This window comes from Ursus maritimus, unplaced genomic scaffold (assembly GCF_017311325.1).
Source record: "Ursus maritimus isolate PB19 unplaced genomic scaffold, ASM1731132v1 scaffold_19, whole genome shotgun sequence".
Classification (NCBI taxonomy): domain Eukaryota; kingdom Metazoa; phylum Chordata; class Mammalia; order Carnivora; family Ursidae; genus Ursus; species Ursus maritimus.
The window spans coordinates 48,110,062-48,125,012 of record NW_024424341.1 but is presented as its reverse complement, the minus strand read 5'-3'; the positions used below and the strand labels follow the sequence as shown (position 1 = coordinate 48,125,012).

The 14,951-nt window shown below is 41.9% G+C and overlaps 1 protein-coding gene across 3 annotated transcripts in view; it reads left to right on the top strand.

Moving 5' to 3' along the window:
- LOC103657324 (zinc finger protein 665) overlaps positions 1-11,682 on the top strand; it is a 15,905-nt gene extending 4,223 nt beyond the window's left edge. Inside the window, exon 2 of one of the 3 annotated variants that reach the window (XR_005835507.1) lies at positions 11,406-11,682. Coding sequence is in view for 1 of the 3 variants with exons in the window: in XM_008684774.2 (XP_008682996.1) it covers positions 343-1,856 (1,514 nt within the window). In the remaining 2 variants the exon portion in view is untranslated. The other 2 variants (XR_005835508.1, XM_008684774.2) reach the window with 2 other exon arrangements.
- Positions 11,683-14,951: the final 3,269 nt, after the last annotated feature.

The following is a 14,951-nucleotide window of genomic DNA, read 5'->3' as shown; positions in this document are numbered from 1 at the left end:
CGATATGAAACGGCCATATATTTTCTGTGAAGTGGTGTGTGATATGGGGCCATGATGGAAAAATACCCCTTCTTTCAGGGCTTGCATAAGTTTGTACACTGTGGGTTTTTTGGTTTTTTTGTTTTTTGCCATTGATTATTTAAAGTAGGCTTCTCTAAAATTAATTTGAATTACGTGTAATCACCCCTTTAAAGAATCTTATTCCTTTTGTATTCCTAGAAATTGAAGACCGTGTTTCCATTTCAGCTGATCAAAATATATAGTACTTTTGGTGTAGTTTGTTTTTCAGTATGAAATTTTTCTGTAATTAATGGGAAACCTATGGTGCTTTATATCTTGTAGCCATCTCTTCCAAATGTATGATCAAGGAATTACCACCCAAAGAGAACAGTAATACAGGGGAAGTATTGCAGACAGTTATATTGGAAAGACATAAAAGCTGTGACAACGAAGATTATGCCCGTAGAGCAATCCAGAAAAATATCCATGACTTTGAGTATCAGTGGGGAGATGTTGAAAGAAATTACAAAGGAGTGCTTGTGACCCTTAACAGAAGTCTCACTGGTGGGAGAGATCAATGTGGTAGAAGAGATGAAGGAAATAAGCCAATTGAAAACAGGTTTGGACTAAGCTTTCAGTCACATCTGGCTGGAGTGCAGATACTTCAAACCAAAGGGAAAATTTATGAATGTCACCAGGTTGAGACGTCTGTCAACAATGGTGCTTCAGTTTCACTACATCCAAGAATTCTTCCTAGTGTCCAAGCCAACATTTCTAATGAACATGGGAATGCTTTCTTGCATTCTTCATTACTCACACAAGACCAGAAGGCACACGTTAGGGAAGAACCTTACAAACGTGATGAGTGTGACCAAGCAGTTAATCGCAGTTTACACCTCACTAGACATCAGATGATCCATCCAGGAGAGAAACCATATAAATGTGATGTATGTGGGAAGGTCTTCAGTCACAACTCACACCTTGCTTGCCATCGAAGAATTCACACTGGAGAGAAACCTTACAAATGCATCGAGTGTGGCAAGGTCTTCAGTCGCAATTCACACCTTGTACGTCATCACAGAATTCACACTGGAGAGAAACCTTACCACTGCAATGAGTGTGGCAAAGCCTTTAGTGAGTGTTCAAGTCTTACTAACCATCAGGTGATCCATACTGGAGAGAAACCTTACAAATGCAATGAATGCTGCAAGGTCTTCAGTCAGAGTTCAGGCCTTGCAAGCCATCGAAGAATTCATACTGGAGAGAAACCTTACAAATGTAATGAGTGTGGCAAAGCCTTTACGTATAGCTCACAACTCACTAACCACCAGGTAATCCATACTGGTGTGAAGCCTTACAAATGTACTGAGTGTGGCAAAGCCTTTAATCAGAGCTCACATCTCACTAGACATCAAATAATCCACACAGGAGAGAAACATTACAAGTGTGACGAATGTGGGAAGGTCTTCAGTTACGATTCACACCTCGCACGTCATCGCAGGATTCATTCTGGAGAGAAGCCTTACCAGTGTAATGAGTGTGGCAGAGCCTTTAGTATGTATTCAAGCCTTACTTATCACCAGGTAATCCATACTAGGGAGAAACCGTACAAGTGTAATGAATGTGGCAAGGTCTTCAGTCAGAGTTCGAGCCTTCCTAGTCATCGGAGAATTCATACTGGAGAGAAGCCGTACAAATGTAATCAGTGTGGCAGATCGTTTATTCAGCGTTCAAACCTCACCAGACATCAGATGATTCATACTGGAGAGAAACCATATAAATGTAATGTATGTGGGAAGGTCTTCAGTCAGAATTCGAGCCTTGCAAGTCATCAGAGAATTCATACTGGGGAGTAACAAACGTAGTGGGTGTGCCCAAGCCTTTATTGTAAGTTCAAGCATGAATTGGCGTTAGAGAGACCACACTAAAGAGAAGTCGTATCAACGTAACGTATGTGGCAGCGACTTACACGGGCTTCACAACTCACGGGACATCAGGATATACATCTTTGATGACACCATATTGATGTAGTGTGTGTGCTAAGGCTTTTACCCATGGAGCAAAACTGCAGCACAGCACAGAACTCATACTGGAGAGCAACCTTGCGAGTGTAATGAATCCGAAGGCTTTCTGTCACACATTCATGCCTTTGATGTCACGAGCGTATTTAAACTAGGGAGAAACCTAGAGATTGACTGAACATCTAAAGGCCTTTAAAGCAACAGTGTGTCCTCGGGGTTCACCAATTCATCATAGAACAAAACAATTCATAACAGGAAGAAGTCTTTCAAACGTAATGAGTATTTTTATATTTCTTCCATGACTTTCACAACAGAAGCCACATCAGAGAATTCTAATGAGGAATGAAATAAGTCTCAAGTTCTCTAAATGTAGCCTGAGATAGTACATACTGCAGAATAATTTTTTTTGAATACTTAAAGCATACCGCAGAATAATTTAAAGCCAAATGTATTATAACTCTAGATGGAAAAAAAGGTAGATACCTAGAGATATAGCAAAGGTATATAGATCCTGAAGATAATATTCTATGGTTTCCTTTTCTAAATATTTTCTAGTTTAAAGTATTGTTTTACATAAGACGATGATCATTTTTTAGCTAATATTTGTACAGGTGTGAAGTTTTTGCCGAGATTCTTTTTTTTTTTTTCCTGGTATGGGAAATCAACTGGTCCGGCATTATTATTATTTTTTTTTAATTCTGTCTTCATTCAGTTTCCTTGGTACCTTTGTCAAAGCTCAGTTGGAAGTACTTGTGTGGGTCCATTTCTGGGTCCTCTGTTCTTTTCCATTGATCTGTATGTCTCTCTTTTTTTTTTTCTTTAAAGATTTTATTTATTTATTCGACAGGATAGAGACAGCCAGCGAGAGAGGGAACACAAACAGGGGGAGTGGGAGAGGAAGAAGCAGGTTCATAGCGGAGGAGCCTGATGTGGGGCTCGATCCCAGAACGCCGGGATCACGCCCTGAGCCGAAGGCAGACGCTTAACCGCTGTACCACCCAGGCGCCCTGATCTGTATGTCTCTTACTGCACAAATACGATGTAGTCTTGATTACATTTCACTGTATTTGAAATCTAGAATGAGTGATTCCAACCACTTTATTCTTCCTTTTCAGATGTTTTAGCTATTCTAGTTCCTTTGCCTTTCCTTATAACTTTTAGAAAAATCTCATTTGTATCTACAAAATCTCTTGATAGAAATTGTGTTAAACCTGTGTATCAGTTTGCAGTCATTTGACATCATTTCTACATTGTATCTTATAATAAATGGCTGTGGTATGTCTCTCTTTGTCTGATCTTTTATAGATTTTTAGCATCAAAATCCCATCAGTGTTTTGTTAAATTAACATATGTTTGTACTTTTTCCTTTTTGAGCAATCATACATATTGTATTTTTGATTTCACTTTCCATGTGTTAATTGCTACTGTGTTGAAATAAGATGGATTTTTTAAAAAATATTTATTTATTTCGAGAGAGCATGAGTTTGGGAAGGGGCAAAAAGAGGGGAAGAGAGAGATTCTCAAGCAGACTCTGCGCTGAGCACAGGGCTGGATCTCACAACCCTGAGATCGTGACCTGAGCTGAAATCAAGAGTCAGACACTTAACCGACTGAGCCACCCAGGCTCCAGCACAAAGATAGATTTTTTATAATGTTGATCTTGTGTCCTCAGAATTTATTCATCTAACAGGGCACCTGGCTGGCTCAGTTGGAAGAGCATGCAATGCTTGATCTCTGGGTCATGAGTTCAAGCCCCGTATTCGGTATAGAGATTACTAAAAAAAATAATTTACTAATCTCACTTACTTTAGAGATTTGTAGATTCCTTGGGCTTTTCTGTGTATACTATTTCATTAGTCTCCTAATGCAGCTGTAAGAAATTACCACAAACTAAATGGATTAAAACAATACAACGTATTCTCTTACAGTACTCAACATGAGATATCTAAAATGGATCCACAGCACTGTTAAGCTCCTTGATATTCCGGGGAGGAATGTGTTTCCTCGCACTTTCCAAGTTCTGGAGACTATTATATGCTTTGCCTCGTAGCCCACTTCCTCCAAGCTAGCATCTTGATACCTGTCCGTCCTGATTCTGTCCGAGCAGCAACTTCTCTGTGTCTCCAACTCCACTGGCACCCTTCTTCTCACAGCCTCCTAATTGTATCATGTCTATCAGATAATCCAGGATCATCTCCCATCTCAAGATCCTTAACTAGGGCACATTTGCAAACTCCCTTTTGACCGAGAATATAACCCTCGCAGGTTATAGGGATGAGCTGTGCCTAGCCTTTGTGTGTTTGGGGGAAGGCATTCAGCCCACTGCGACTACACTACTGTCTGTCGATGGGTTCACTATTATACCTTCCGTTCTAGTCTCCGTCACTTTTCTGTCCTTAATTTCATTGGCTATGGCTTATAGTATGTCGACTAGCAGTGGTAACAGAACGTCGTTGCCTTATCCCCGAACTCTGTGGGGGAAGTAGTCATTCTTTCACCGTTAAGCTTGATGTTCGCTGTACAGTAAGGTTTTGTAGCTGTTCTTTATTGAGTTGAGGAAGTTTCCCTCTATAGGTTGAGTTCCTTGTACATTTTGAATGATAACACCCTATCGGATACATGGTTCGCAAATATTTTCTCGCATTCTGTAGATGCCTTTTCACTCCTGATGGATACTGCTGCTGTGCAGAAACTTTTTTTAAAGAATTTTAAAAATTTTTTTATTTATTTGAGAGCAAACACAAGATAGAGAAAGCATGAGCGGGGAGAGGGAGAAGCAGACTCCCTACTGATCAGGGATCTTCGATACAGGGCTCGATCCCAGGACCCTGGGATCATTGCCTGAGCCGAAGGCAGACGCTTAACCAACTGAGCCACCCAGGCGCCCCTGTGCAGAAATTTTGTAGTTTGATGTGGCCACACCTGTTCATTTTAGCTTGTTTTCCCCCTGTGCTTTTGGTGTCAAATTAAAAAGCCATCCCACAGGCCAATGTCAAGAAACTTTTCCCGTTTTCTCTAGGAGTTTTACAGGTTGAGGTCTTGGACTTTTAAGTTTTTGATACATTTTTAAAAAATATTTATTTACTTGCCACAGAATGAGCACAAGCAGGGGGAGCGGCAAGCAAAGGAGGGGGAGAAGCAGGCTCCCTGCTGAGCAAGGAGCCCGATGCGGGACTCGATCCCAGGACCCCGGGCCAAAGGCAGATGCTTAACCAACAGCCCCCCCAGGCGTCCTTTTGATACATTTTTTTTAAAAGATTTTATTTATTTATTCAACAGAGAGAGAGACAGCCAGCGAGAGAGGGAACACAAGCAGGGGGAGTGGGAGAGGAAGAAGCAGGCTCATAACGGAGGAGCCCGATGCGGGACTCGATCCCAGAACGCCGGGATCACGCCCCAAGCTGAAGGCAGACGCTTAACCGCTGTGCCACCCAGGCGCCCCTGATACATTTTTAAAGTTGATTTTCTGTATGATGTGAGATAAAGGTCCACTTTCAATTTCTGCATGTGGACGGAGACGCGATTTCCCCAGCCCCGTTTATTGAAGAGACTGCCCTCTCCCCAGTGTGTGTTTTTGGCACCAGTTTTGCACATCAGTTGACTGTAAATACATGGGATTATTTCTCCTCTGTCTAGCTGGGGTCTTGCAGGGCCTAATAGAGAATTTTCAGTCCCGCTTCCCTCTAAAATAGCCTCTTAGGGAATTGGGCTCTCTCACCCCTCCCCTTTGCCTCATCGTCATGTTCGTTATCAGACGTGCTTAGAGGAGCATGCGGTTGGAGGGGGGGGTTCCTGCCTGTCAATTTCCAGACACCCAGATGCAAATAGAGGGGTACAAAGGACAAAATTTGGTGAGTGAATTTGTAGAGTTTTTGTTGTTAAAACCTGTGTTTAGGGGTGTCTGTGTGGCTCCGTTTGTTGAATGTGTGCCTCTGGCTCTGATGATGTTGCCAGGGTCCTGGGATCTAGCCCACCAGCTGCCTGTCCTATAATTCAATTCCGAAATCAGCTTCTTGGAATTAGCACAGGCCCCAGAGATTCAGGCCTCAGTCTCACAACCCTGCCTCCACTTGAGATGCCTGTTCCAAGTTCTGGGCCTCCTGTACTTCAGACCGACTGGCTCTACATGGCTACAAATTCCAGTCTGTTCTTGAGGTAGAGTGGTGATATACAGGGATCAGTTCTCAGTTCTTTATTCCTGATCTTGACAGAAATGGTTCTAACATTTTGCCATCAACGTAAAGTTCTCTATTCATTGTAGATGAAAACCGTAGATCAGGTTAACTTTCCTCTTCATCCCCTGTGCTGAGCATACATTTCTATTTTAAATATAATAGAGTGTTGAAATGTTGAAAGTGCTTTCCTGAAGATGGTAGCATAATGGAGAAATGTTCTGATCATATCACAGCAGGGTGTGTAACACCACAATATATTAAAATATAGGCATGACTGGAGTAAACCCTGCTTAGTTATATTGTATATTTTAATGATTCATTTTGCATCAAACTTTGGAAGTCAAACTGCTTTCTTTTTGATATCTTAATACTAGCAATACTACATACTTTCATATCTTTTCTTCCGTACTGAAAAAAGTCTGTAAATAACTGCCAATACCTCAAAAAAGTGGGAGAGTTTCCTGTAAGGCGATCAGAGACTTGTTGAATCTTCCAAAGTTTTCAAATCATTTGTTTTTCTGATTTCTAATTATTTTTAACTCCGTTTTGGTAATTTATATTTGTGGTAATTATTCTCAATTTTAAAATTAAGATAAAGTTTATAGTAATTTCTATGGGTTTTGAAAATCTCTTATTAATAATCTTATTTCCTACATTGGTATTGTTCATGTGTCTGCGCATCTTAAAATGAGTATTTTCAAAAGATCTACCTATTACATCAATTTTGATGAGACATCAGTTTTATGTCTTTTTGTGTTTGTATTTCTGTACTTCATTATATTCAATATAATTCTCATTCTCATCTCTGCCTTTTGTTGCCTATATCTTTTTAAAAATTCTTGAGTTGGACTTGTAGGACATAAAACGTCCAGTGAACTTTTAATATGTAAATTTGCGGCTAACTTATTTCCTCTAAATACTTTTTCCTAAATAAATACCCAAGTTTGAACAAGCATTTTCTTACCTTTTCTCTACAAAAACTTCGATAACTAGGTTTTCAATATTTAAAAATTTCTGAAAGTATAGTTTTCCATATACTATTATTTGACAGATGATAAACATTATCTGTCTTACTTACAAAATATCCTATAATTTTTGAAAGTTTGTGATGTTGATGCAGAATGAACAAACCTTTTAGAATCTCTAAAAGAAAGTTTTATTTGAGCCCAGTTTAGGACAGCTGCCCCAAACCAACAATCTTCCCAGGGAAGAGAGTGCCCTAGAGAATGAACAGTTTTTATAAGATTGTATACTTTTTGTACATCTTGTAAAAGCTCAAAAGATTATAAATTAACGTTTTGGTAGGAATCACGAGTTTTAGCATCAAGGAGTGAAAGGAGTAGGAGCGTTGGTCTTAATCTTAAGGACAAGATGGTTTTCCTTTAGGCTGCTGATTTGTAAAGCGGATGTGAAATGTAGGCTTGGTGGGTCATAAATCAGGCTTTTGGTTTAAACAAAGTTTATATGCAGTGGTGCCGACACAGGAAGAAATCTAAGGGGTGCCTGGCCGGCTCAGTTGGTGGAAAATGGGACTCTTGATCTCAAGGTAGTGAGTTCAGGCCCACAGTGGGTGTGAACTTTTTTCTTTTTTTGACACAGGAATGAATATATTGTCCATTTATTGATATTCATTTAAATTTTTTAGATTCTCAAATCTAGCAATTACAAATAGGGGTAGACTTTAATCTTTCTGTGTGATTGAGGGATTGTCCATTTCTTCCCCTTTAGATTCTATTGTTTAGCTCCATAAACATAAACAAAAACTCGGATTATTCTCCCCCCTCTTCTGCTGTTGTGGAAATGGTGACGATCCCGCCATGTAGAGGACATGGGAGTCCAAACTCACTCCTCTGTCTTCCCTCAAGCTAACTAAGATCACCAGTTATTTAATACACAATATTCTAGCTTCTAAATATCCTGACACCTGGTTGGATTTTATCTTGTCATATTTCCCAGCTGTCTCCTGAACTCTTTAAAAATATCCTGCAATGAGATACCACCTCACACCCACTGAGAAAGCTACTATAAAAAAAATTAGAGGGGTGCCTACCTGGCTCAGTTGGAAGTGCATGTGACTCTTGTGAGTTCAAGGCCCATGTTGGGTGTAGAACTTACTTTTAACAAATTGATTTTTTCTTGTTAATCTGTGTCTCATCAATTTGATTCTTAGCTCAGCTAGAAGGACCTTGAAGGGTAGAAGAAACTCTTCCTCCCCAATAACCCCAAAGAACTAAAAAGAGAGATTCAAAGAGATATTTGTACAAGTATATTCAGAGCAGCATTATTCACAATAGCCAAAAGGTAAGTGCAACCCAGGTGTCCACGGACACATGAATGGATAAAGAAGAGATGGTATACAATGGAATATTAGTCAGCCTTAAAAAGGAAGGAAATTCTGATGTGTGCTACAACACGGATGAACCTCGAGGTAGGGTTATTGCTCAGGGAAACAAGCCAATCACAAAAGGACAAACACTGTGTGATTCCACTTATCTGAGAGACCTGGAGCAGTGAGATTCCCAGAGACAGAAAGTAGAATGGTAATTGCCAGGAGCTGGGGGAGAGGGGAATTGCTTCTCGTGTCCACACTTACAGTCTGCTGGATGAAAAGAGTCCTGGAGGTGGATGGTGGTGGTAGGTGCGCAGCGATGTGCCCATGCTTAATGCCACCGACCTGTACAGTTAAAAGATTAAATGTTATGCATCTTTCACCACAATTAAAAATAATTGAAGAAACATCCCAAGACATCTGGGGCTTTTTAAAAAAGATTTTATTTTTAAGTAATCTCTACACTCAACGTGGGGCTCGAACTCACCACCTTGAGATCAAGAGTTGCACGCTCCACTGACTGACATGCGCCCCCACATCTCCTGTGTTTACTTTCTTGCCTTACCTTCATCATTCAGCTGATTCTTGCCAGAAAATGCGGGGGGGGGGGAATGGCAATCTCTCCCCATTTATAAACAATGAAATGACAAGGTCTTCTCTTAGGTTTGAGGTAAAAACACATAGTTGAACTTCAGTGTCATGCGATGTCTGACACCTTAATCCCTCTTCCAGATCCATCCTAGGCATGTGAATAATCATAACCAGAGGTTCAGGGCGCCTGGATGGCTCAGTTAAGTGTCTGCCTTGGGCTCAGGTCACGATCTTGGGGTCCTGGGATCAAGCCCCGCATTGTCATTGGGCTCCCTGCTCAGCGGGGAGTCTGCTTCTCCCTCTGTCACTGTCCCCTCCCCACTCGCGCTCTCTCTCTCTCAAATGAAAGAAAATTCAATTTATAAAAACAACAAAACAAAGGCTCTTCCTTTCCATAAACTTCTCACGCTTCACTGCCCCTGAATTCCAGGGAAATTTTGATTAGATTAAAATATATACACCCAGAGAAACTTCATATTATCTCCAAATAATTACAGGCCACACTTTTTACAAATTCCTCAACTCTGAAATACTACATTGAAACAGCTTGTGAAAAGGAAATTACATGGCATCTTGCTTAATAGCTGGTTCAGTGTCTTCCTCAGTGTATTTTAAATTCTAGGAGGACAGAGGCTCATTCTGTCGCTCACCAACCTGTGACGGGACTGCTCATTGTGGGGCTGAACAATCCTCAAAGAACTGAATGAATGAAGGACTTTATATTGTGAATACAAATATAAAACCTGAGTTTTCTTTTTTCTTTTTTTAAAAGATTTTATTTATTTGAGAGAGAGAGAGAACATGAGGGGGGACGGGTCAGAGGGAGAAGCAGACCCCCTGCCAAGCAGGGAGCCCAATGCGGGACTTGATCCTGGGACTCCAGGATCATGACCTGAGCTGAAGGCCGTCGTGTAACCAACTGAGCCACCCAGGCGCCCCAAAACCTGAGTTTTCTGACCAAATTAGGGACCTGGGTATTTCTTCTGCAGGAGGCAGAGCAGAGCCTGGATACATAGGTATGTGGGCTCATGAGGACAAAGGAGCTGACGGTGGAGAAATCTGAAATCACTAGTGCAGGGACGTTGATCAGCCACCAACTGGGATCACTGAAAGTCACTGTATAAATTGCAGAAACGGTGGACAGGATATAGAAAGTTAGAAGGGTGCTCCTTAAGGCAAGGATTCTTTGGGAAGCTCTGGTCTCAGGGGAGGGTCTGGTTGAAAGGTTGGTCCTACAAATATGGTGGACTCGCTGGTTGTGTCTATACAGTATGAAAACCATGTATCCATTGGCCAAGCTCATGAATTCAAAGTGCAGAGCCCTCGGAGAGGCTTTTAAATTGCATTTTAAAAAATGCAAATAGTGTGGATGTTATTTTGTCAAGAAGGCTACCAGAGCAGTATCCCGAATCCTTTTGCTTTGTATGTTTGTGTTGCTTTATTTACCAGACATGTGCCTGAAAAAAAAATCAACCCTATATATAAGCACGTGCAAAATCCTACACAAGTACAGAGAGATTTCAGGGTACTTGGGAGCTTTAACTTTAAGCTCGGTCCACGTGGAGTTTCTGGGACTGATAGCGATCAGCGGGAAATACGAGGCGGGCGGTGCTGAAGAACGCACCCCTGGCTACTCTGAGAACAGGGGAAAAGTTTGCATCCAAAGTCACCAGGGAAATGATTCGACCCCAAAGCTGCTGTTGTGGGGAGCGTATTATGCTTTATATAGTGATTAAAGTAGAGTCACTTGGTAATGTTTTGTGTGTAATAACTGAATCTTCCACTTTCTAAGTGCTGTTGTATTATTATTTTCCGGGTGAGGGGACCCTAGGCATGCGTGTAAAACCATTCTAGCTCACATCCCTCAAGGTGGCAGCAGAAACTGAACATGTGGGGCACCTGGGTGGCACAGCAGTTAAGCGTCTGCCTGCCTTCGGCTCAGGGCGTGATCCCAGCGTTATAGGATCGAGCCCCACATCAGGCTCCTCTGCTGTGAGCCTGCTTCTTCCTCTCCCACTCCCCCTGCTTGTGTTCCCTCTCTCGCTGGCTGTCTCTATCTCTGTCAAATAAATAAATAAAATCTTTAAAAAAAAAAAGAAACTGAACATGTGTTTTCTCTTAATCGTTATGCTACATGAAAAAAAGTAGTTAGTTTTACTCAAGTCCTCACCTCAACATCTGTCCTTCTTTTTGCTGACGTCCTTTGCCAGTTTTAAGTAGTTTTATCTTCACAAGTCATTGTGATTGTGACAATTTTATAATTATGTCTATTTTATGTTCATTTTCTAGGCCAGCGTGACCTATGAATACTTACAGATGCAAGTAAGATGATAATGCCGTGACTACCATAAAACCCTACAGAAAGATTATCTAAGACGAAGGTTGGGTTTATAGGGCCCAGAATGGCTTGATATTATGATGGTGACAGAATATGCATTTGTCCTTATCCCTGGAACAAGTGTATCATGGTGACAACCACCAAAATCTTTGTACCACAACATGGTGGGCTAATGTCAGGATTTTGAAACATGTGTAAGAGACAAAACACAATAAAATAGAGGCTACATTATTATTGATTATATATTATATAATTGATTAATAATGAAGGAAGACTAAGTGAAATTCTACTAGAAATAATAATTATTGAAATAGACTCTATTCAAGACAAATATTCCAAATGACATCAAGCAGGCATGGAAGCAAATGCATTGAGTAAGTTTAAATAGTAAATTCAATGTGAGCTTAGGGCTGACCTTAAAATATTTATTTTTAACAGAGAAATATCACAAAATACATCTGAACCTGCAAAGTGCCAAGTCCCAGACTATTTTTGTCTGAGACCCACAGTCATGGTAACTTTCCCTCAAATAGTCATTGCTTAATTTCCAGAAGGATAATAATTCCACTAATTAGTAGACGACAGTCCCCCCTCATGGAGATATACGATTATGGCATTCATTAAACACATAATATGCCCACTTAAAAGGAAAATAAAGGTATTTATAATGTAGCCATTCCCTTTCAGATACTCAGATTCTCTCCAGAATTACTATTCAATTAGTTATATATATTTATCATCATATGAAGAAATTTTATTCTGAAAATACTGTTCATGGTTCTTTTTTTTATTTTTTAAAGATTTTATTTGATAGAGAGAGTGAGAGAGAACATGAGAGGGGGGAGGGGCAGAGGGAGAAGCAGACTCCTTGCCGAGCAGGGAGCCCAGTGTGGGGCTTGATCCTGGGACCCCGAGATCATGACCTGAGCCAAAACAGACGCTTAACGGACTGAGCCATGATACCATGGAAACGCAGCTCCCTCCAAACTGCACGTAGGTGAACAAATGTTTAATTTTACACCCTGTTATTTGCCCTTCGGGGGATGGTCAGTTGGAAGTCTCAGCTGAGGGGAGGACTCCCAGCCCAGGCCTCTCGGTCAGGGCTCCAGCCTGGCTGACGCGGTTGGATGTTGTAAATACCGATTTGATGTAACTTTGCCTTATTCTCAGTCATTGCCTACTATTCCCTTCATCTACATTTGTTTCCCTTCCTCTTCTGTTTCTGTTAGGTTTCTACAATAATAATAAAGTTTTCTTTCCTTTTTGAAACATGGCTGTTGTGAATCCTTTCTTCAGAACAGACACTAACACTTTCTTCTTTCTCAAGGAGCTAACTCTGAACTGTGAACATGTCTCTACTGAAGGGTTGGAGCCTAACCATGTGAATCTCCTATCATAAAGATAGGAGCCCCCCCCCCGCCCCGATAAAGTTAATTAGCTAACAGAGATGGTCACCCCGATTACCAAGTAAAATTAGGAAGAACTGTGTGTAATCAATGGTCCTATCAAGTCCTCTTATCTCGAGGACTGATTATTATTAGTGATGTGGTTCAAAGTAGTGGGGTGCAGAGCCGACACCCAAGAACGAATTCTTGAGACGTCTTTGGTGCAAAAAGCTGGTTTTAATTAAACCACGGGGACAGGACCTGTGGGCAGAAAGAGCCGCACTGGGGTTGCGAGGAGTGACGGGTTATGTAAGATTTTCTATCCTCTGGAGGGGAGGGTGATGTTAGCGCTGCAGGAAATTGAGTCTATACGTCTCTGAAGATCGCTCTTTTCTTGTAAATCACTAAGACACTTGCAAACTGATGGAGACTCCAGTCCGGGCATGCCTGCGGTCTCTATCAGTTAACTGTTTGTTTTTCCCTTTGTTTTAGGGCAGCGAGCAGTGCCTGAGGAATGTCACACGTATCCCACCTGAGAGGCAGGGTTTGCGAGATGTCAGCTAGTGAGTGCTTTGCCCTCAGCATCATTAGGAAGACAGGTATATCATGGGTTCTGTGAAAGGGTAAGATTTCTTTCTGTCTTTGCAATCTCTTAGCTGTGTGCCTCTAACACACGTCACTTTCTGGTTTAATGCTTATTCAGTAATAAATTTTTTTTTTTCTTTTTCTCAACCACCTTTGTGGAGAGGATTTCTGGGTCGGGAGAAAATTTGTTTTTGTTTTTATTTTTAATTATATTTTCTCAGCTGTTGATTGGAATAAAGACTATGTCTGGGACAATTCAGTTCGGTTTGTGTTTACCAGTTTAGATGCACTACATCCTCACTAGGCCTTCGCTGTGGGATTACACGGAGACCTTGCTGTAGGTGTCCGCACACAGAGTTTTAAGGTCATACCCAGTTCATTCACATCTATACGTACTCTCTACATGGCCAATCTGAATGAGAATTCACATGCAGCTTTTCTTCCCAGGTCACAGAAGATATAACAAGCCTTTCTTCACTTTAATAAAGGAAAGCTTATTCTCATCAGCTTATTTCTCTGATACGGAGAAACTTTCTCTCACTTGAGAACAGGCAATGCTATACTGACACCCAACAAAATGGCATTTCTTTTTCGATTCCCCATTCACCCAGGAGGCCAAACTCCACACTGGGCTCAGTTCTGAAGACTTTCAAGGACAAGACCTGGGATATGAGGTGTGGTGGGCTAAGGCATATGATAATTTGGGTCACCAACCACTGCTTTAAAGGACCACTAACTTTAAAAACAAAACCAAACACCGAAAAAAACCCTCGTAACTTTTAAAAAATTGTTATAAATTGCCTTGTTATAATTTATAATTGTTGAGCCGTATTCAACTGTGAAAAGGAAAGCATTTTATTTTTGTTTTAAAGTAATTTCTACATCCTACTTGGGGCTGGAACTCACAACTCTGAGACCAAGAGTTGCATGCTCTATCACCTGGTCCAGCCAGGCACCCGCCATACCTTAAAACTGTTTGAAACATAATTGAGATAAGCTGGAGGCAACGCATCTCCACAGAAGACACAGGGTTCCAAACCAGGAAAACAGACCTGCGAGCAGAGAGGCGGGACTCGAAGTCCAGGCCCCGCCCCTGGGCCAGCCCCGCCCTCGCCATAGGCTCCGCCCTCGGAATAGCCCCGCCCCTTACTCTTCCAGCGTAGGCTGCGCCCCGCCCCCTCGCCGCTCACTTCGCCGCTCGCTGCGCGCGTGCAGGTTCCTGTAGACCAGGAGTGAGAAAACGTTCCTCAGGGGAGCGTGAGTTTCCGTCTTTCTCGTTTAAACCTGCTCTTCGAAGTCCCCTCTCCTCCATAGCCGGGGCGTGGGGGTCGCTACGGGCCTTAAAATCCCCGCACCCGCCCCTGCACCCCAGGTAAATGCAGACGTCGCGGTGGGAGGGCGGGCGCGTGTCCCTTTCGGTGTAAAATCGCAGCCGGGCTGGTCCCTGCCAGCGGCACTTCCGTGTGGGGTCCACGCAGACGCCGGCTTCCCGTCCGTGTCCTGCTTGGGGGCGTCTTCGGACGTCGC